Source organism: Rutilus rutilus, assembly GCF_951802725.1.
Source record: "Rutilus rutilus genome assembly, chromosome: 3".
Lineage (NCBI taxonomy): Eukaryota > Metazoa > Chordata > Actinopteri > Cypriniformes > Leuciscidae > Rutilus > Rutilus rutilus.
The window spans coordinates 9,327,043-9,351,013 of record NC_140211.1 but is presented as its reverse complement, the minus strand read 5'-3'; the positions used below and the strand labels follow the sequence as shown (position 1 = coordinate 9,351,013).

Genomic DNA, 23,971 nt, shown 5'->3' with positions numbered 1-23,971 from the left:
ATTTATAATTAATTTATGAGTGAACAGTTGCAGGTATATGTAAGAAAAATAAATGTGAGAAAACGATCAGTTCTGCTGTTGTTCATAAATACCAGTTGTACGACAAGGGCTGATTGAGACGCACCCATGGTCACTTCTCTAGATGATCAGCATTCATTGCTTCATAATGGCTTTAGGGCTTTAAGCGTGACTCATTGGGCCAGGGTAGTACAACACTGCCACCTAGTGTGTGTGCATATGTGTGTTTACATGTGCGTATACACGTGTATGTGTGTGTGAGATAAAGGAAGCAGGAATGTCCTGACCATCTGCTGCACATTAGAAAGAGACCCCCAGCCCAATTCAATTAACATCCACAAGCCCCCTGATTGGGCTCAGGGAGAGAGAGAGAGAGATGGGAAGAGAGATAAAGGGCATTGCAGGACTCTCTACCCTGCAGTAAATATGAGTTTCAGCATTCTCTGATGAACTCCTGCCTGACAGCGGGGCGAATGGAAAAGTCATTGATCAAACGCACACACACACACGCACACACAACAGTAGACTCATTCAAAGAGGTTATGGAATTGTGTTTGCTATGAAACAGAGGGAGAGATAAATAAGTACTCTTGATCTATGAGCATGTTTGAAGTTTTGTTAAAAAAAAAAACATTTAAAATGGAGATACAGAGGGAACATTTAGTTGGTGATTCTCTTTATTTATCCTTATTGCTGTTTATCTTTTTTTTATATAATTAATTTGAATCTGACAAAACTTTACTGGATGTCCCCTATTTTATTTGTAACATGTTACCATGCATTTAAGTGCCTGATATTGTGTTTTATTTATTTGTCTATTTATTTTTAGAATCATTGGATTAGTAATTATAATTATAATGACTGTATGTCCTAAATTAAATTGACACTTGACATGACAAAAAGTCCTAGATATGTTCATGTGAATATAGTAAATGAATCTTTTCTTGTCTGCAATATGAGATTGTGGTAACTGTGGTAGTAGTGACTGCAGTCAGACACTGTAGTGACTGTCAAATATCTGCATTTACTGTCTCAGAGGCAACTACTGGTGAAGCTGGAACTAATAAAAGTGGGTTTTGATCAAAGTATAATTAAATTAGCTTTGAAAACACTTGATATGAAGAAATCCTACACTCTAAAACAGTGATTATAAAAGATCCACTGTGACAGACAGCATAGAGCCGCAGAATCCTAAATAAAGACCAGTCTAAATTATGTCAAAGCATTCCAGCCGTGCTTATTTTATTGATAACTTGCTCATTATTTACAGCTCGTTTATATTATATTATATGGTGATGTTGATTTGATAGGTAACAGCCATAATTGTGCATAGAATTTCCTTTAGTTTATTTAGTACAAGTAATTGTCATAAATGGGCAACATGCCTATTTTATACGGTTAAAAAAATGCCAAATTAGATTAGATTAGATTAGATTCAACTTTATTGTCATTACACAAGTACAGGTACAAGGCAACGAAATGCAGTTTAGGTCTAACCAGAAGTGCAATAGCAGCAAGTGCAGGATATACAGTGGTTCATAAGTGCAGAACATGGATATGTACTGAATAAATATAGAGTTGAATACTATTATAAACAAAAATTTACAGATAGATTGTCCAAATACATCAAATGCAAATATTGCTGTCTTTTTAAGGACATTGACCCTTATTTTGATAGCTAAGTTGTATGTGCTTGTGTATATGTGATAATTCTGTGGCAGTAGTAATGTAATCCTCTCTCTCACCTGCTGCTCCTCTGAGAACAGCCTGCAGTGAAGACACACAGTTAGATGATGTGATGAGACAGATGCAGTGTGTGTGTGTGTGTATGAGAGATACCGAGAGAATGAATCCTGTCACCACTGCACCTCTCCCACAGCTAATGCTCATGTGTGTGAGTCCGAGTCAGAGAGAAAGAAAGAGTTGAGAGTGCGGCTCCTGTGATTGGTCTGAATCAGAGTTCCTGCGGCACACGGGTTGAGTGTGTGATCACTTAAAGCAGAGGTGATCATTTACAACCTTTCTGAGTGTGTGTGAGAGCAGCCGTGCTGTACTGCTTTCATCCATATTTAACTGTTAAATTTATAGCAACAGTAGACTATAATAAACTAAATTACCAATATATAAAAGGGAAAAAGATTGATAAATCAAATAATATACATATATTGGGTATGCTAAAGTTTTGGTAAGTTATTTGGTAAGTTAACATTATAAATGTCACTTTAATGTATCCTTAATGAGTAAAAGTTTTAACGATTGTGCATTTTGTTTTGTTGTAACACCTGTTAAAGAGAGTTGAAACACTTCCACAGATAAAAGATTTGGATTTTTCTTTAAGCTCTTCCACAGCCAAACAACTGGCAAATTTAATCACTTTTTATACATTGATCAGTAATGTTGGGATTAAAGTTATGAAATATTTCTGGAGTTATAGACTTCGTAATCCACTTACACTGTAATGGCTTGAAGCTCACATTAACTGCCTGGATGTGGGGGTTTAAACAGGTTTTCTGCCATTCATCTTTGGATATATCCTGTTATATTCTGATATATGATTTTAATGATGATCATATTCCAAAAGTTTGTGAGCAGAGGAGCTCATCATGTGTCATTTATTCATATACTGTAGCATGCAGAAAGGCAGAGCGTACTTGCATGAGTTCTTCTTTCTCAACCATCATAACTTGTTTATTGTGCTGTATTTGTATGGTGGCTTCAGGCCAAAACACCAAGTCCTCATAAGTGCACTTAAACTTGATTAAAGCTGCATTATGATTCACAGAGTTATTATGCTGTGTTCCAATTATATTAAGAAACATACTTAAATGGAGCATAATAGAATATCATTTGGGGTCAGTAAGATTTTCTTTATAGAAATTAATACTTTTATTCAGCAAGGATGCAATAAATTGTTCAAAAGTGACAGAATCCTGAAGACAAAGTTCCCTAAAAAAAGAATAATTATTGTAACTGTTCTCAGCATCGACAATAAGCGCTTTGAGTACCCAGAAAAGCGCTATATAAATGTAACAAATTATTATTATTATTATTATTATTATTAATCAGAAATGTTTCTTGAACAGCAAATCAGCATATTAAAAGGATTTCTGAAGGATCATGTGACACTGAAGAGTAATGATGCTGAAGATTCAGCTTTGATCACAGGAATAAATTACATTTTAAAATAGAAAACAGTTCTTTTAAATTGTAATAATATTTCACAATATTACTGTTTTTACTCTATTTTTGTTCAAATAAATGCAACATTGGTGAGCATAAGAGACTTTTTGCGAAACCCGACCTTCCAACCCCTAACTAGCAAACTAGTGTAATTTATATATTACAAATGGGCTGCCCCCCAACTAAAGATTTTTCTACTTGACTCGTAGTTGTTTATTTAAGCAATTAGTCGACTAATTGCATGTTTAAATATATACTGGGGGGCTTAATATATAGCCTATTCCCTGCTCAGGCGCACACATAAAGCTTTCCGCAAAGCAAAATAGCAAGGAGTCATTTTAATTGTTTATTAATAAACTAGTGTTTTCTGAGTCAGTGTCAGTTGACGATGTTGACTTCCATCTCCGCAGTAGTGAACGCGCCTTTAATGAGAAATGGATTGCATAGTCAGAGAGTATTTGTTTTCGATTCAAATTATAGGCAAGTAGCCTATACTCTGGAATTTTGGTTCATTTTTGTGACGCGCTTCAGTTCACGGAGACTGAGGCGGCAGAAAGCGCATCCTGTTTGTTTTCTTAATTTTACAAATGCACAACGTTTTGTTTTTATTGTGAGTTTACCCAAATAAAAGTAGACCCTTTATGCTGCGTTCACATCGAGCGTCAAATTCGCTTCTATCGCGTCTAGTTGGACGCTTGAACATTTTGAATCCACTCGCGCATCCAAAGCGAAATTCGCTTCTTGTGGGAGGGGCAAGTGCTAGGCGCGTGACCTACAGGGAACCCTACAGACGCGCGTCAACGCGTCTTTACATTGACTTAACATGGAAATCACTCGCTCCAGGCGCTCAGTTCGCATTCGGTGTGAACGCAGCATTACAGTTTCGAATGATGCATTACATGACCAATAATGACTATTTATATGAGTAATAATAATGAATAATAATGAGCATTTTAAGTGGTTTCCGCTGTTACCAGGAAAAAATGCAAGTGATAGCGCCGGCGCCTCCATGTCATGCAGGAAGCGCGTTAATATTTTAGCTTCCACATTCCACACAAACACTTGGATATGCTCCTAATAGCGCACGTTTATCTAGGTTAACATTAGAGTTATGTACAGTTGCTGCTACTTACATGTTTCAAATGATAAGCCATATTTGAGGTCGATGGATGATAGGCGAATGTTTGGATTTCCTGCTCAACATACTGTAATTACCACACGGACCCGCCGTTAATGATCTGTCCCTCACGGACTGCGTGACTTCGCCACTTCCTGTGGAGTTTCTTTTCCTGCAACCAACCGACTAATAACATTTTGGGCAACTAAGCCTCTTCTCGTCGACTAATGGTCAGTCATCTATTAGGGGGCAGCCCTATTAAAAATATTTAATCTAATTAAAATGATACCAAATGCACATGAGAGAATGTGTCTTTGTCTTTGTGCTCTAACCTGTTGATCTCCTTCCTAAAATATTCATGAAATGCAACTGCAAGTTCCGCTAATATCAGTCATTACAGACAAAGGCGTTCACCTCCACCATAAATGCTCTTGGACTTCACTTGTGTTTTTCCCTCCGGCGCTGCTTCAGTGATGTGTGTCGAATGCTATATGTGTCTGTCATGTTGCCTGGACTGGAAAACAGACAGATTATTCCTCTGAGTGTGTGTCTGTAGGTGCCGCAGGCCAGAGATTGTGCCTGGTTTCATGCTGTCGCTCGGGAGGTCAGGTGGCCCACGCCTGTCACTCACCTCCTCTTATTCTCTCCTCCTTTCTTCTTTCTCTCTTTCCCATCAGCCCTGTGCTCCCTCTCAGAGAGAGAGTGTGAAGAGGTTGTTTTAAGGCATTTACACTCATCTTTTTCACTTTTTTTGTGCCCTTCACCAACTGACATTGATGTGCAAAGTGCAAAGTGTGTGTGCAGTGTTCCTCCGTTGCTCATATGCACACACTCTGCATGAAGCGGCATTGGTTAGAGCTTGGGGAGATGGAGAGACAAACAGAGATGAATGACACACACACACACACACACACACACCTGCGGCTTCAATCTGAGAAATCAAGAGATGTGTGACATGTTTTGTGCCTGTGTGTGTGTCTTTCCTCCGGGTTCGTGTGCTCGTGTGAATGTATGTGAGTGTGTTTCTGCGTGTGCATGCGGACATCAGGTGCCGTTGGCATGGAGACGGCTGCGGCAGCGCGTGAGGCTGCTGCCATGGCAACGCAGTACGCCGAGGAGGGGGGTCGAGAGCCACTGCTGTTCACTTTGTCCTCTCTTTTGTTTGCTTCATACATCGAGCTGTGTGCGCGCCAGAGAAAGGGATGTGTGGTAGTTTGTCGAAATGAATAACAGACAGAACCTTGAGCGCTCTATATTACCTTATTATATTTCAGTTGTATTGTGAATGTGCCTTCTATAAATATGCTTTGTGTACGTGTACATGTTTGGCCATAGTTATGATCGTCAAAAACTGGCGTTTGAAGCAGTCCTGACTATTTAAAATGCTCATAAATCATGTTTTGATAGATTATCTAATGTCAACAGGTTGCGTGAGGGTTCGATTGTGAGGGTAAGGTTTAGTAAATACTATAATCTTAGTATGAAAACCATTGCAGCCAATATCCTAGTAATATGCATGCTAATATGCAACTAGTTAATAGTGAGAATTGGACCCTAAACTAAAGTGTTACCATAAAAAATATACAAACTTTCGTGTGTGCACTTGTAACTGTTGCATGCTCATGAGAAACTTTTTACATGCTCACGTGAATTTTTTGCATGCTCGCGTGCATCTGCGTGAATTCTCAGGGATCTTTTTGCTAAAAATTTGCCATTTCTTTAGGGCAGTACCTCTAATATCACGACCTGATGTCCAGTTTAACACATCCTCTGTGGCGACTGAGAAACCGCGACACAAAATGGAACAGTTAAAAGTGCTCAAAATGTGGATTTCGTTAGGGCAGTATATTTATATTGTCCCATATAAACCTATTAACGGGCAATTAAAAAACATTGGTACAGTAAAATGTAACTTACAAGTGGCGAAGAAATGCTGAATTCCTTCAATTCTAACTATTGCTAGCACCGCCTTAGACATAGAGGACTGAAGGGAGCTTTGCGTTATAAAGCTCACGTGTCAATAAGTGACAAACGTAGATTCATCCTCATACTAGAGCAACTGCTCTAACGAAATTTAAATTTTGAGCACTTTTTACGGTACCAATCTTGTTTTATGGACCCTTGAACTTGGCAAATTGGACAATGTGCACATCCGTATTGTGCCATCAGCCTATTTCACGGCGTGTTTTCTCAGCCGAGACATAGGATGCGTTAAAGACCTTGATATTAGCCTACAAGTACTGCCCTAACGAAAGTCACATTTTGAGCAAACAGATTGCTGTTAATTCATGTGCCTTCACAGTGTTGGGGGTAACGCTTTACAAGTAACGCAAGTTGCGTAATCAGATTACTTTTTTCAAGTAACTAGTAAAGTAACGCATTATTTTAAAATTTACAAAAAGAGATCTAAGTTACTTTTTTAAATAAGAAATGCAAGTTACTTTGTTTTCCTGTTTATTGCCTGACAGCTCTTCTGTCCACATGTTGAGAGACATTGTGAGTAAGTGCAGAGGCACTGTGTGTGAACATGATGGTTATTGTACAGTAGTTCTAGACTAAGGGCCTGTATCATGCATGCGCATGTATCATTCCTATTTTGCACCCGACGCACAGCGGACTTTTCCCTCCACAGACGCACGTCTGTAAATTAGGGAATGAACTTGCACTCCCGGGGGCGGTTCAGCGAAAAGAGGAGGCGTGTTCCGGCGCAAACGTTCCCTGGTGCTATTTTGCAGTTTCAGAAAACAATTCCGCCACAGACCAGGAAAAACCTAGTCTAAAGTCAGTGGTGCGTTGTGCATGTTATTCATATGCTATTTTAAGGGCGCATGCTTGGCCATAATGTAGCGTGTGCACAACGCACATACACTTTGCTTCTCTCATCTACACAGACGCAGCAGTTCCTATTTTTGCAAACCATACATAATTACAAGGAAAAATATTACCACACGAGGGAAATCATTGCAGTGTCCATGAAGATGTGAAAAAATAGGCATAAATCTAGCTTACACATTTACCCAAATTATTATACACCTGTTCAACCGAAGCTAATTTGGGTGGGTTTCTCCCATCCCCATACAATGTCACTTCTCTGTCTTTTACGGCCCTGACGAGAATGTCGGTCTCCTTGGCTGTGAACCGCTCCTGGCGTGCGCCTGGCAAATCCGCCGTTATAATAGCAATCCACCATGGAACAAGCGCGCCTGCTTTTAAAGGGAATGTGAGATGACGCTCTGATTGGTTTATTGCACGTTACACCCAAACCACACCTTTAAGTAATGTAGCCACTTCAGACCAACCCATTTTAGATTTGTGCCCACAAAGTTACTTGCGCTTCGTGTTTGATACTTGCGTTTCAGATTCGGTGTTCCTCTAAATGAATAAAAACAGTGAAATGCAATCTCTGAATATTACACAAACCTGCAATAACTAAATGTTAAATGACACAAATATGCTTTATGTATTTAATCTCACTTTATTAACCGATGTATTTGCTACTGACCTTTGATGATCCAATTTAACTATGCTAAGTAAAAATGACTTTAGATAAACATCACATTTGTTTAATTTTTTTCGGTTTTATTGCTGAAGAGTTGAAGTTATGAACTTTCTTTTCCTGTGTCTTATTCTTCTGCAATCCAGAACAGAGCAGCACAGCTGAAAGGTTTGTTTGAGCTGCGCCCTCTACTGTACAGATATGAATTTGCATTTACTTGCATTTGCACTTTTGGTGAGAAAGGGCCTTTACATTTGCCAAAAATAGAACTTTTTTTTGTTAAAAAACAAACAAGCAAGTCCAGCCCGGGTGAGAAAAAGTAACTCAAAAGCAACATAATACATTACTTTCCATACAAACAAACTAAGTTGTGCAATTAGCTAGCTTTTAGGAATTAACACAATATTGTAATGCATTACTTTGAAAAGTAACTTTCCCCAGCACTGTGCCTCCATGCACTCTTTTTCTTTCTAGTGAGATGGCTAAGGCGCACAAAGGAAATAGGTTATAGTATACTTAAACTGGAAATTGTAAACTGGAAATTCCAAATAATAATTCCCATGCACACGCAATAGTTTCTCGTGAGCACCTTTAGGGGCTCCGTAACCATGACCTGCAGGGGGACGTATTTAGAATTATACTAAAATACTTTTGTACTTGCTAAAAAGGTATGAATTAACAATCAGATGACAGAAGTTTTAAATAAGAGGCCTTAGAAATTTGCTTATCAATTATGATAAAGTAGGCTTTAAATGACAGTTGTTGAAAGAACAAATGCAAATAAAATATGTCTTTATTTTTTAGCTGTTTTAACTTATTTTGGGACTAATTATTTTAAACCCTTTTGCCGTCCCCTTGGAAGTGTTCCAAGGCCCCTAGTGGGACCCGGTCCCCTGGTTGAGAACCCCTGGTCTCTGACGTGTTCTCACAAATATGCCTTCTAAAACGTGTGTGCGTGTTTGTGTGTGTACTCAGGGGAACAGAGGAAGTGTTCCAGGCTCTGGAGGATAACCAGGTGACACTCTCTGTCATGAAAGCATCTCGTTTCGCCAAAGCATTTGAAAAGGAAGTTGACCACTGGGAACGCTGTTTGTCTCTGGTGCTGGAAGTCATTGAAATGATCCTCACTGTACAAAGGCAGTGGATGTATCTAGAGGTACGCACACACACAGAGCACTTCCTACAGTTTTATACAGCATGTTAATCATTTAAATGCTTCTCTTATGCTTTAAAAGACTATGGTTACATTATCCAGCTATACACAACACACTCCTGACCTTCCTCACACCCGACTCTTTCTCAATAAACACCAGTCACATTAGATCACAGAGGGGTCCTCTCTCTACATGTGAGGCATAAACTCACTTCACTGTAAATGATAATCATCTCACACACACTCATAGCGGAGTTCAGAGTCACACATCTGTTCTGTTGCAGCTGATGAGGAGAGTAAACCGTGGCTGTCAGCCTGGATCCCTGTGTGTACTAGTGTTTGTAAACACACCTGTGATGGCTCCAACCGAGCACCACACTGTTTTATCTTCCTTTCTGTTCTGGTTGTCTGCTACCACATTCTTCCATTTTTCTTTCTTTAGAACATCTTTCTGGCAGATGACATACGCAAGCAGTTGGTTCGTGAGACGGCTGAGTTTGATGACATCAACTCCAGTTGGAAGATCATCATGGGCCGACTCAATGAGGACAAAAATGCTCTCAGAGGAACACACCACTCAGGTAATAAATGGATGGTGCTGGATGATAAAAAATGCCTGACTGGAGAAAGTCAGTTCAGTTGACCGCTAGCTTGGCAACACTCCTGGGCAGATGGATGAAACGTGTCCAGGTCACATTTCACCTGGGAAAATATTTTATTTTGCATAAAGAACATAAAGCAGGTTAATCATTAAGAATTTTGCAATGCAGAATTATTTTAATGACAATGAAGTACAAACATAATTAATTCAGGCATCTTACTTTTTTTGCAACTTCCATCATTCTCATTACTGTAATTTCCAGACTTTTTTGTCAGTCTAACCTTTTTTTTTATATATATATCTACTTGAAGTACCCTCTGAGATTAATATTATAGTTAATATTTCAATAATTTAACAGGAAATGTGCATGTTCACAGTTCTCTGATGTTGGTTGATTTAATTATTAGCTTTTTTTTCTCACTGACCCCCTACACTTCCCTCCTGATTTTCTTTTTTATTAGAATGGAAAAAACAAAACATGTACAGTAAATGCAGAACAACTGCAAAGTACAAATACTGCCATCACACATACACACACACACACACACACACACACACACACACACACACACACACACACACACACACACACACACACACACACAGTATATGGGCAAATGGGTTTCCTTGTATTCTAGGATTGTTCTAGTATTATTTTATTGAGAGTACAGATCCTACTGTTTAACAACGTATTTTAGATCATCAATAAAATGTGACAACTATAAACAACTATTTAGCATCTTTTAGCATATAACATCAGTTTAAACATTTAGTATTGTATAGGTTGTTCTTGCTCATGGAAACCAATACTAAACATCTTCCTTTTCTACAGTCGACATATTGAGCGTTGTAGTTTCTCCCAGTCATTTTTCTACTGGAAAAATGTGTTACACTTCTGAATACTAAGATGTGAAAATGTAAAGAAAAAAATGGTAATAAAAAACACATGTATGTTCATTTTTTCTGTGGTCTCAGGTCTTCTAGAGAAGCTCTTAGAAATGAACACTAGGTTAGAGGAAATTCAGAAGTCGCTGGACATGTACCTGGAGACCAAACGGCAGGTCTTTCCTCGATTTTACTTTTTGTCTAACGATGACCTCCTGGAGATCCTGGGTCAGTCGCGTAACCCTGACGCTGTGCAGCCGCACCTCAAGAAGTGCTTTGACAACATCAAAAGTCTTCGCATCAACAAGGTACGTACACTAGAGCTGAGTGACATGACCAAAATCTTATACTGTATGAGCAGTTGAGCAATTTTATATCACAGTATTTGTATATATATTTGACATTTCAGAAATGTATGGGATTCAGCATGAATATTAGTTTAATAATCTGTTTGTTTGTATGTGTGTGTGTAGTTTGGGATCAGTAACAGCAAGTCGGAGGCCAGTGGGATGTTCTCAGCTGATGGGGAGTTTGTTGACTTCTCTAATCCTGTTCTTCTGGAGGGGCCAGTGGAGGTGTGTTTCCAACACAAAGCCCAACACAGACTTTCTTGACAAATGCATTCTCCATTGAGCTTCTCGTCTTGTATGTGTAGGCGTGGTTGTGTGACGTCGAGCGAACCATGCGCTGGAATCTGAAGGACTGTCTGAAGAACTGTTCCGGGGCTCTCAAGAAGATGCCAGGAAAAAGGAGCAAATGGGTGCGAGACTGGCCAGGACAGGTATGTGTGTGTGTGTGTGTGTGTGTGTGTGTGTGTGTGTGTGTGTGTGTGTGTGTGTGTGTGTGTGTGTGTGTGTGTGTGTGTGTGTGTGTGTGTGTGTGTGTGTGTGTGTCTGTCTGTCTGTCTGTCTGTCTGTCTGTGTACATGCAGCAATTACACAGCAAAATCTGCTTTGCTTGTCTACAGATGTTGATCACAGCCAGTCAAATCCAGTGGACTACAGATGTCACCAGAGCCCTCATGACCAGTAAAGAGAGAGGAGATAAATCTGCCCTTAAATCACTAAAAAAGAAACAGGTGAGAGGAGCTGAGCAGTTACAGATGTGAGCTAGTGATTCACAGGTCACCGGTTCAAACACCTGAAAGGCCAGTTTATGAATTTTCCCTGTATTAAATGTACAATAAAGGTCTGTAGATACCAAATCCAACAATTATGTTTTTTTTTTTCTCCCACCAGCGACAGGTGGAAGAGTGTTTGAATCCAAAAAGGAATATCTAGACAGAATCTGCAGACTTTGCCCCCTTTTTCTGTGCCAATTTAGAAGGAAATCTGTAGGATTCTCTGGAATGGCTTACAACATGGTGTTAAATAAAGCTGAGGATACTACACTCTTGTTAGTAGCTGAAAGCAAAATAAAATTATCCCTAATATTTAATTAACAAACACACAAGCAGTAGGGGATTTGTAGAATTTTGGGAATGACAGGTGTTTTGATTCTGCAGAAATCTGCGGAGTTCTCTGTGGAGTCATGCGGGCACAGATTCAATGCGAGTCTGCTAATAACTGGTGGATGAACTCCATAAACACTACTGACTTCACTCAAATGAGTTATTCATTTAATGTGTGTTTGTACTTGGAGCACAGGATACACTACATACACAAGTTAATTAAGGACGGCAGCTCAAATGAATTTAATCCAATCACATCTTATAAGCCAAAGCCAGTGAGACACAGAGAATGGCTTAGGCCTGTCTCTGTGTCTTTGAGAGTTGAGATTTAGTCTCAGAGCATGGCTTTTTGGGCTTAAGGAAGGTGGGGATTTTTTGATGTTAATTTACATTTACATTACACGTCTCAGCTGATGTTTACCGAGTATGTTTGGAGTAACAGCGGCTAGGTTTGATCTGGAACCCCTGATCCATAAAATTAGTTTGCGTTGCGTCTGAGTGTGCCTGTCTTCTAATAATGAGTGTTTGCATTGTGTTACCCAGGTGTCCATGCTCAGTCAGTACTCTGAAGCCATACGAGGGAACTTAACGAAGATTCTGCGCTTGAAGATCGTCGCACTGGTCACCGTGGAGGTCCATGCCCGTGATGTCATCAGCAAACTGGCCAAAGCGGGCTGTTGTGATGTCAACGCCTTTGACTGGCTGTGCCAGCTACGCCTGTACTGGGAAAAGGTTAGGGGGAAGACAGGATGAAATGATGGAGAAAACGTATAGAATAGGCAGAAGGTCATCAACACAACAGTCTAAATGTCTCTGTCTGTGTGTGTGTAGGATGTAGACGACTGCGTCATCAAACAGACCAACACACACTTTCGCTATGGCTACGAGTACCTGGGCAACTCTGGCCGTCTTGTCATCACCCCCCTCACAGACAGGTAACACATATGATCAATTGGAAACGATATGTACAGTCAAAACCCTTTCAGGCAAGTCATTTCACTCGGCGGCCATCTTTGAAACGCCTCTTGGGCAGCTGTTTTAGTCATGCAAGTACATCCCCTATCTCTTTGAATTGGGAAACATAAAATTCTCCAAAGCTGTTCAGCAAGCTTACGATTAAATTTCATACAACAACTAACTAACACATAAATGTGGTTTCTTATGCTCAAATAGCATTAAAAAAGTTAATTTTTTCAGGCTGGAGCAGCCAATGCACATGCGATTGGCTCTTTTATTTAGAGGACAGGACTTGTTCAGCCATATAGGGCGTTGCATTTCTTCCATTCATAGTAATACGAGTGCACTGTCTTTCTATATATGAAGTCTTTGGTATAGTGCAGGTCTTAAAACAAAAACCCTTATTTTAACATATAAAAAACCTTTGAATAAAATTCATAAAAAGATTGCAATCATTTTCAATCTTCTTTTTTTTTTTTGTCCCCCCCCAAAAATGGATTTTGCCAGTTACTTATCTGTCCACTGCAAAAAGATATACCGGTAGTAATAAATATAACAGAGGTACATGGTGCGTGAATTCTGAATGTTTTAAATGTCATAAACATTTAAATGTCATGAATATAAAAATACACTTTATTTTGCAAAGTCCCCCATGGTGGGAAGTTCAGACACTTTGTTTTCATTATTTCTTTTATTTTTTTCTCCATTTTTTTTGGGAATAAAAGCCAAGTCATAATGTGGTGACCAAAAATGAACTGACTGAACAAATCAAAAACTCATATATAACTTATATTTTAGGGTTTTGAGAAATGAGCCATTCTTTGTTATAAATGCACACACCAAACATTCTCTCAATCCTCTTTATGAAGAGATGCTTTTTTAGTGCCAGGCACTTTACTGCCTGCTTTTAATTCACTTTCTTGCCCAACTCATCCATTTCAGAAATTTAATTGAGTTTATTATCATGGTTTTTATTTTAGTTTTGTAATGAAATTCATACATCATATGTTTGTCAATAAAATAAAAAATTGTCAAGCATTTTATGAATGAAGCTTTAAATCAAAAGGTCTGTGCCCGGTTGCATGAAACCCCCCCAGTCATTTGACTAAAGAGTATCCCTGAGGTTAGGGATCTCTTTAGGAGCGGTGCAACAAACGTCGGTTGTTTAGTTACGAAATCTCCCACAGTTACCGGAACATAACGGACTGCTGACCTTTACTACAACTGTACAGCTGTACAACGATATCTGAGTGATGGAGATAATTTAAAGGGGTCTGGCAGACATCACAGAGCATCCTAAAATATGAACGCTTGCACCGAAGCCACAAAACCTAAAATGCCCCGCCGAACAGAACTTAAAGAAACACTTAAGCAATTAAGGGGACACACTTAACGATGACCTTTTTCCTTCCAACCGATGTTTCACCTAGTGTATCCTTAACCTTATAACTTGGATTTTCTTAACTTGAGGGCTTTGTCGCAACCAGTTCCCTCAGACAGAACACAGTAACATCCGAGTGAAGCATGTAGTATTATACTCTCACTCTTGATATGTTTATTTGAGTTCATGTACATTTATAACAGTGAATTTTACTATGCATGTTGATGCATTAACACCACCAAGACCTCTGGCTGAGATATAATCACCTACTCTCTCATATTATACTATAACTCTCATATTACTAGAGATAACAATATATTGTGTGACAGTCAACTCCTGCTTTTGACTGATGTGATCAGCTGCTTTGTAATGATCATCATGGGGACTCTGATGCTGTTATCTGACTTCAGCCATTATCCAAGTCATTATGAGTGAGAGACAGGGATCATGTCATTAACCTTATCAGTCAAGATCTTACCTCCCCATCAGTAGAGCACACCTGCACATAGAGGAAGAGAGAGAGAGAGAGGAGCTCCAGATGTCTCTGTGTGATAATAGAACAGAAATGTGAATAATTTCGTCTACATGAAATTATGCAGAGATTCCAGCCAGGAAGTGGAGTCAGGAGTCAATGGCGGATTTCCTGTAGTGTGCCTTTAGAGACTGCAAAAAATCAGCACAGAACGTGCCTCCAGTGGAATGAAAGGAAGAATCTAATCCGGGTTTATTATGTTGAGAGGGTGACATCTTAAGCCCACTCAAGGACATGGACAATGTGCTTAAGCCTGTCTGTCTCTTTTCCATCTGTGTATGCGCTTACGGATTCATGTGATTTGAGTGAATTTCAGTGTGTCAGTGTGTCTATCCCTGTTTCTATTCTAGCCCTAAGAATTGTCAAGACATATTCCCAGAAGTTATTTGTTACAAATCCTCCTTTTAGTGGTGTACTTTAAGAATAAAATGGTCAATAAAACATGATAAAGAAAGAAAGTGACCAACTCCATGCGTATCTACAGCATGTTTTTGCCTTAACAAGCCATGATTTGTCAGAACACATTATACATGTGTAAATATCATATATGTCAGTGTATGTATGTATGTATTACAGAATGTGTTTGTTCTCTGTGTAGGTGTTACATGACTTTAACCACTGCGCTGCATCTGCACCGGGGCGGCTCTCCCAAAGGCCCTGCTGGAACTGGGAAGACAGAGACGGTTAAAGATCTGGGTAAATCGTTGGGCATGTACGTGATAGTGGTTAACTGCTCAGAGGGCTTGGACTTCAAATCTATGGGCCGCATGTACTCCGGGCTGGCTCAGGTATCCATTAAACCACATCATTTAAGCACTTAAACTCAATAACAGTTGATGTAGTGTCGCTGAATATGTGCTTATGTCTCCCTCCAGACAGGTGCGTGGGGCTGTTTTGATGAGTTTAACCGGATAAACATTGAGGTCCTGTCCGTGGTGGCTCAGCAGATCCTGTCGATCCTGTCTGCTCTGTCTGCGGGACTCAACAAATTCACCTTTGAGGGAAGACAGATCAACTTGGTCTGGTCTTGTGGAATCTTCATCACCATGAACCCAGGTGCTCAAACTCACCGTTATGTTTCTCCATCAAGCCAACTTACTTTCTTCTGTGGAACACAAAACAAATATCTTTTTCTCCATATAGTGAAAGTAAATGAGGACTGAGGCTGTCAAGCACCTTAACGACAAAAATGCATCAAAAAGCTTTGTCTGAAACAAACAGACATTTAAGTCATTATGTACAAATAATCTTCGGTCTTCAATGCTATGACATTGATTCTGATTCTTAAACAAATGATTGGTTTTGAAACTGGATCAATTGATTGATTGTTTGATTAATTCATAAAATCTCACACCAAGGAGAACTGGGGAGGGTCAAGATTTTCAGTGAATAAACAGTTCATTTTGGTCATTTTCTAATACTTTTAGGGTTTTTATTGATTTATTTTAAGAGATTGACAGCCCAAGTCCAAGTAAAATAAACCTTTTATATTCCACTTTTAGGCTGTGTTCACACTTGTCATGTTTGGTTGGATTAAAACGAACCTGGTGTGATTTCTCTGTTAGTGTGTTCATTTTAATAAGTGTGAACACTGCCATCTGAACCCTGGTGCCACCAAACAAGCGGACTGAGACACTGAAAAGATGAGTCTCAGACGTACTCTGGTGCGGTTCGACTGAAATATGAACGCAACACGGACCAAAGACATGTAAAGGAACCAAAAATAGGACATGTCACAAGATGCGACACTCAAATAGGCAGAATGCTCAAGCGTATCTATTTTTCTCATCATAGTCGCGATGTTGCCCATCACAGTTCGGTACAGGCATCAGAACCGTGTCTCCTCGCAGCAGATCTTCATTTGTTGTGTGTGACGGAGGGATTCCTGTCGCTGTTTTGACTCCTTTACACACTATATAAACTCTTCACGAGTGCACAGCTGGTCAAAATATTATCATATTTAGGCTACGCACACACGAGCGCATTTATCCACGGCACTCGCCATTGTTTTGGATGTTTGGTAAGTCATGAAATATGCGTAATAAAAGCTGACCAATCAGGTTGTGAAAATATCCCCATGCCTTTAGTGTTAAAATGCCATTGTGAATGCTAGGCAGACCAGGACTAAATGCGATCCAAGCGAACCGAACTACAAGTGTGAACACACCCTCATATTCCACTGAATACAGTCATACAGGTGAAACAATATAAGGATGAGTAAATGTTTTTTTTTTTTTTTTATTGGTGATCTATCCCTTTTATATAGAGATATATATTGGCAATATATGTTTTAGTCTGTGCTTTTGTGGTTCTCATTGCCTTCCTTCCTCTCTTGTCTGTGTATGTATATTTCTTCTGTAGGCTACGCTGGTCGCACAGAGTTGCCTGATAATTTGAAGTCCATGTTTCGGCCGATCTCTATGGTAGTGCCAGATTCCACCCTTATAGCTGAGATCACGCTTTTTGCAGAGGGTTTCAATAACTGCAAGGTACATTCACACACACACACACACACACACACACACACACACACACACACACACACACACACACACACAACTTCAGTCTGATGTATTTATTCTGAAAGTTATTGTGTGGCTACACAGCATGATTAACACCAATTCAACCATTAAAAAATGGAGTGTGATTTTGCACTCCTTTCTTTGACACTTAAAGGTTTTTCTTTTTAAAGCATTCACTGCATTCTCATTCACTGACAAACTTGAGAGCAAAACAGAGGCTGTTTTGTCCATTTTAAAACCTTACACTTAAAGGTGAAGTGTGTAATTTTTTGTATGCTAAAATACTTCCTCCTGTTCCACACCTCCAAGTATCTATGATTCACACATTTTATTATCCACCAAGTATCATTTAGGGCAGTAACAACACACCCCTCCTCAAAAAGCAGCACAATGAAGCATCATTCATGTCTGTACCACTAACACCACTCATTACTATTGTATAATTGAGTCATTTCTGTAAGTTCAGAGTGTCTGAAGAAAACAGTTGCTGAAGGAATTGAGAGAGCTGCTTATTATGGGATATTAGATTCTATTGAAGATGGCGGAGATCAACTCAGTTATGCAAACACAGATGAACTGGCTCACACACACACTTACACACTCCAGGGGGCTGATCCTGCCATCGGATTACCTCCAACACGCAGCAGGCATGCCAATTGTGAGTTTACGCACGCATGTGCGCGAGAGACATCCGACCGATGCATAATGCCAACCCCTTCAAACACACACTCCACAAACACACACCCCTGTGGTTGACCAAATCCCACAAGTTTCCACTGGCTGCGTCCCCTCTCTTCCCCTGCCTGCGCGCTCCAAACGGGAAGCCTCATTTGTTGATGCCGTACACAAGCCCGGCGGGCTGGCAGCGGCACAGGCATGGGGAATTGGACTCAGAATTACAAATAATGGACTTGAGATTAAGAGAGCTGGGAAGGGAACCAGCACCGGCCCCAGCCAAGCACAGAATGTCAATGGCAGATTTGATTGTCCCGGCATACTCGGCCCTCTTCCAGACACCCATCTGCATAGTCAATACGGCAGAATCATCGCGTGCTGTCGAGAGAGAACTATTACCTTTGCAAATGAAAGGAAATGGACATATCAATGCCGGCCGTGTTAGAGAGAGAGAGCGGGAGAGTATTGCCCCGACGCACCGGAGTGTGCAGGTCTTGGTGTTATGAGCCATAACTGACAGCGAGATGACCGTCCCCTGCGAGCCCATAGTCTGCTCAGCCTAGCGTGACTTTGGCGCGTGTTTCCGTGTGTGTGCTCGCGTGAGCGTTTGTGCCGGTGTAAGTAAGACTGTTAGCAGGCGGTGTGGAAACGGAGCTGACATGGTAACCCTCACACACACACACTGACTTCTGCCTTCTGTTACATATTCACGGTATTCATGGACACACACATACGCTCACTTGTATGCTTCAGCCTTTTATCACACACATAAATAGCACCCATTGTGTTCATCTGTCATTATTTTTCATTTTAAAACAATTGTGCTTTTTATTGTTGTCTTTCCAATAATATTTAATAAATTACATCTTACCTTCAGACAGTTTATTCATGTTGAATTTACATGGTGAATCATTGCTAAAATGCATTTGCATTATGAGCATTAAGCATGTGTATTGAAGCTCCTTTGTCTAATTTAAAAGCCTAAATTAAATCTGTTGATCATATAAAGCGATCGTGTCTCTCAAGTAATTTTGGACTAAACCGCTCACTTCATATAGATTTGTCACGATCTCTTAAGAACTTTTTGAAGCGTTAAAGTGTCAGTTGCGTAGCTGTCAATGGAGGGACAGAAAGCTCTGAGATTTCATCAAAAAGAGCTTCATTTGTGTTTCGAAGATGAGAGTGAGTAATTAATGAGAGAATTTTTACTTTTGCTGAACAATCCCTTTAATTAATTATTAGATTTTCATCAACTCAGGAACCCACTGCAGTTCCCTCACAAGCCCCCAGGGGTTTGGGAAATCCTGCTGTAAAACAGTGGCATACAATGCAAAACATTACCGACTGGTTTGTAACACACTTTTTACTTAAGCTCTCAAAAACACAATACATTTTTGCAAATTCGCCAAAACCTTTTTGAATGCAAACCTCTTTTGAGGCATTGTGTTTTCTTGAGGTTGTTCGTCTTACTGACTTTGATTTTGATTTCTTGATCTCCATTCCTTCGTAGATGAAAAAATTATGCAATAAAGGTTATTGAATTTGTTCATTTACACCCCTCTCACTCCCTCTCATGCTCTTTCTTTATCGGCCTGTCTGATATATTACTGTATTTCTGTCAGATACATTACTATTCCTCTTCCCATGGTTTCTGTTAGCTGTGGGTGTTCAAGGTCACATGATCCATTTTCTTAAGAGATTTCTTTAATGTTAATGTCAGTTGGAACTGTAGACACTGTTATTTTCTTACCAAATGCTCTTGGACTTATTTAATAAAATTCATATGTGAACTTTTCACGATCCAAACAATTCCCAACAGACAAAATCAGCTCTTGGCCTAAATTTTTCTCCCCCATTTTTCCAGTTTCACTCAAGAATATTAATGGGTTGTCAGTGCAGTCTCATGCTAATTGTGTTTTTATCATATTATCATTGTATTTTGTAAAATAAAGTCTGTGTCTCTTGTTTTTTCTCTCTCTCAGGTTTTGGCTAAGAAGGTCTTCACTCTGTATTCTCTGGCAGTGCAGCAGTTGTCTAAACAGGATCACTATGACTTCGGCCTGCGAGCGCTCACCTCTCTGCTTCGCTATGCTGGAAAGAAGCGCAGAGCTTGTCCTGACATTGTCGATGAAGAGGTGAGTCACACAAATATGCAGCATCCAATAAATCCAGAAACATTCCTCTCAGAGTCCTGCTTCACCTGAATACGCCTCAGTGCACGTTCAGTGAAACAGACAGTTTCTGTGTGTATGCGCACTGAACTATCAGTGTGTTTGTGTGTGTGAAGTGCTAATGCTGAGAGAGACATGTCACAAAAACGTGCTCCTCTCTGGATGTGATAAAAAATGTATCAAAGGGGACAAAACCTTAAAAGAGAAGTCGAAAAGGACTCCACATGAGTGCTCATCTTGCCACTCTCTCTGTCTTTTTCTCTTTACTTCAATATCATCACCCATGGAAAAGGTGTCCCATGTTTATTTAAAGGTTCACATATGTGTAAGGTATGCTTGTTAAAATAAATGTCATTCGGAAGCAGTATGGCTACTGCTTTTGATTACAGAAGAGCAGGAAGGGCAGTTTTCAGATGTATCTGAGACCAGTGCGGTCTCCTGCTCATAAATTAAGGTTGGCATTTGGTTAAGTGAAGCTGGGCTACCTTAGCTTTGAAGATGTATTATGCTAATTTAACATCTTTTTTTTTTTTTTTATACCCTTTGACCTCAGATCCTGCTGATGTCTATGAAGGACATGAACATTGCTAAACTAACCTCCGTCGATCTGCCACTGTTTAACGGGATCATCCAGGATCTTTTCCCTGCCGTGGAAACGCCCACTATCGACTACGGAAAGGTAGCATGTCCCGTAGCGTTCATCTGGCCTCATAATGGACTCACAAAGCAACCGAAAGTCTGTGTCTATTTGTGTATGAATGTGTGCTCATGACTCACAGCTCTTAAAAGCATATATTCTTTGTGTGTTTTTGATTACACCCATCCTTTTTTTCCGTGAACAGCTCTCACACAGGCTCTCTCTCACTGAAACACCTTTCAAAAGATCCATTAAAGCCTGCAGATATTTTCCTGCCCTGTCTGCACACAATTCACACAGTCCACTTCTTTAATACAGATAAAGGCCAATGCAAAGGTGTTAGTGGGAGCTTAGTGGATAATATTCTGAGAAGCACCCAAAAGGTTGCTGTTTTAAAGCCAAGACAGTCTAATCTGTGGGCTGGAGAGTTACAGATATCCCAGTTTAACTTTGTGCCCTTGAAGTGTGTAGTGTGTAATGTCTGCGCCAATAAATCTAACTCAGGACAACCATCTAGAAATGACTTACTTATAGTTGTCTCTGCACTTCCCTGCTGAGAAAATATCTTAACCAGCCTAGGCTGGTTTATTGGTCTTAGCTGGTGTTTCATTGTTTCCCCCCCCCCCAAAAAAAATCTGTCATCATTTACTCACTCTCAAGTTGTTACAAACCTGTATGAATTTATTTCTTCTGTTGAACACAAAAGATGATTTTTGGAAGAATACAGTTGACTGTAGCCATTGATTGCCCTAGTAGCCTTAAGGGTGAGTAAATGATGACATCATTTTCATTTTTGGGTTAACTATCCCTTTAATATAACTAAATTTAAATAATTTAATGACTTCTTGGGTGCCCCTTGTTTGAGAACCACTGTTTTAGAGAGGTTTTAGAAGGATTTTGACATTTTTCAGCTGGTCAGGCTGGGAAACCAGCGCTGGACACTAGCTTGGCTAGACTGCGAGTCCAGCTAGACCAGCTAAAGATCAGTTCTGGCTGTTGTAAGAGGGTTTTTTTTTTTTTTCAGCAGTGTTTAGACTGGGAAAGAGAAAACATTTTAATATCCTTAAAATGTCAAATCTCTTTAAGCAGGACACTTTATCTCTGGTCAACTCGGGGATCTCTATTTTAGTACAAACTATATACAGTAGGTATAAAATAATTATTTAAATAGAGAGAATGCATAGCTAAAACCTTTATGTATTTGATATATTTGATTCTCAAAATGTTTGAGAACCATCTTCAAGCACTTCAAAACCTGGCTTAATAAACCGCCTTCTGTTGTTTTGATTAATGCTTTGTCTAAATACACATTTAGCTATGTAAAACATGCCAAATGAGTGTTTAAACCTGTTCTGCTGAATACAGACAAATGCTCTTTCTGAGAAAGAGTTTATGGAGTTTGCGACTCAGGTTTGGAGATATAAGGCAGATTCCTCAGAACGTCTGCACAGCTGCTTCCTGCTCCTTCCACAATCAAATGCGACACAGACACACACACACACATAGACAAAAAGTAGTATATTTCTCCTCCTCTGCTTCCACTCATGCACATCATAGTGTTTTTATTGCTGTTATATTACCCATCCTGCATCCTTATCTCCACCTTACTCCAGCACAAGCGCCTCAGAGCCGATCCCTTTATTCCTCCTCTCCATCTGTTTAACGAGTCGAGAGAGAACTTTGAGAGGGAGATTAAATTAACCCGAGAGTTTAGCATGGCTGCTTTAGTGCCTCTGGAGCAGTTCTGGTTGGTGCGACTTCACTCAGGGGTGCAGTATCAGCGGGTGTTTTTATTAAGATGGCCGCCCACCTCTTGCCAGTTCATTTGTCTTTAGTGCTTCAGTGAGATTCACCTCCACCGAAGGGATGTTTTTCCATCATGGAAAGAGTTTATGCAATGTTATGAAGCAATTAGCACATATTTGGTTATCAGAATTACTCCGTCTTACACACGTTTTCTTTCCCTTTATCACTAGCTGAAAGAGGCTATAGAGGCAGAGATTCGTCTGAGCGGTCTCCAGGTGACCCCCTTCACCGTGACCAAGGTAATTCAACTGTACGAGACCAAAAACTCCCGACACTCCACGATGATAGTGGGGAAGACTGGCAGCGGCAAGACGGTCACGTGGAGGATCCTTCAGAACGCCCTCAGCACCATGCACCGCAACGGAGTACCCGAGTTCAACCTCATACGTGTGAGGCTTCTATCTAAACCTTATCTCTCAACTTTCTCTGGATCAATAGCTAGCTGTGTTGCTTTTTATGTTGTCTAGAGTGCAACAGGTCAACGCAAGGTTCCTCAATAACAAAGCGGCCCCGTTAGCTTTATCGAAATGAGTTGTCTCTATACATGACTGGTTTTAAGGGCAAAGATCATGCCTCTAAAACAAATGTCTTCGCAGCAGCTGTGTTAGAGCCTAAGAGGCTACGCCAACCTTCCATCCCTCATTACCATGAAAATGAACCGCCGTCAGCGGCCGCGCGATGCATTTACCACCAAGACAACTGAGTTTCCCTTAAACACTCTTCGCTGTTTAGAGAACATGTGGCAACAAGGGCTTAACACTCATTAAAAGCCCCCCTGACAGACTCGCGGCTCACTCGTGGGTGTTTTGACAATGATGGCGTAGTCAAGACGGCAGCTAGCGCTAATTGTCGCCGCTTATGATCTCTTTCTTTGCACAGTTGGTTTGGCTCACTCCACCAAACCAACCAGCCACTCCACGCTGTGCTTTTAACGCAGTCATTGGCTGAGACTCCTCATGTCTAAAACCGTGTGTTTAGCGTTCATGTTTGTTCTGATCCTTTTTGTTTTCGCTTCTGTTGTTTTTCCCCGTCTTCTTGATTCTTTGTAACCCCTTTCACGTGTCTCATCCTGGTGCGGATAAAAATAGAAGAGTGGGGTTGGGGTGGGGGAAATATGTGTTTCTCAGGTTTTTCTTCTTTAATGATGTTCCTGGAGTGTGTGTGTGTACGAGCGAGAGATGCAGGTGAGGTCTGAAAGATTGTTTTTATGCTTTGTTGATATTCTCAAAATCTTGTTTTTCTGTATAGACACCATCCAAATTTGCCCCCTTTTGTACTGCACCCTATAACATGTTATGAATAGTATACTACTCTTACCGAGTTTAGTTCCAACCATGCTCCAACACACCTGGGTGCAATTTTCAAGTAAAGCTAAAGAACCTGATTAGTT

General features: G+C 40.1%; 1 protein-coding gene across 1 annotated transcript in view; it reads left to right on the top strand.

Annotated features, from left to right (window-relative positions):
• dnah2 (dynein, axonemal, heavy chain 2) overlaps positions 1-23,971 on the top strand; it is a gene marked incomplete at its 5' end in the record, with an annotated part of 117,486 nt that overhangs the window by 40,409 nt on the left and 53,106 nt on the right. Inside the window, 14 exons of the mRNA XM_084404307.1 lie at positions 8,787-8,967; positions 9,407-9,545; positions 10,541-10,758; positions 10,924-11,025; positions 11,106-11,231; positions 11,418-11,528; positions 12,444-12,632; positions 12,732-12,835; positions 15,369-15,558; positions 15,646-15,826; positions 17,132-17,259; positions 19,950-20,102; positions 20,692-20,817; positions 22,752-22,970. Coding sequence (XP_084260433.1) covers positions 8,787-8,967; positions 9,407-9,545; positions 10,541-10,758; positions 10,924-11,025; positions 11,106-11,231; positions 11,418-11,528; positions 12,444-12,632; positions 12,732-12,835; positions 15,369-15,558; positions 15,646-15,826; positions 17,132-17,259; positions 19,950-20,102; positions 20,692-20,817; positions 22,752-22,970 — 2,167 coding nt within the window. The remainder of the gene's footprint in view (positions 1-8,786; positions 8,968-9,406; positions 9,546-10,540; positions 10,759-10,923; positions 11,026-11,105; positions 11,232-11,417; positions 11,529-12,443; positions 12,633-12,731; positions 12,836-15,368; positions 15,559-15,645; positions 15,827-17,131; positions 17,260-19,949; positions 20,103-20,691; positions 20,818-22,751; positions 22,971-23,971) is intronic.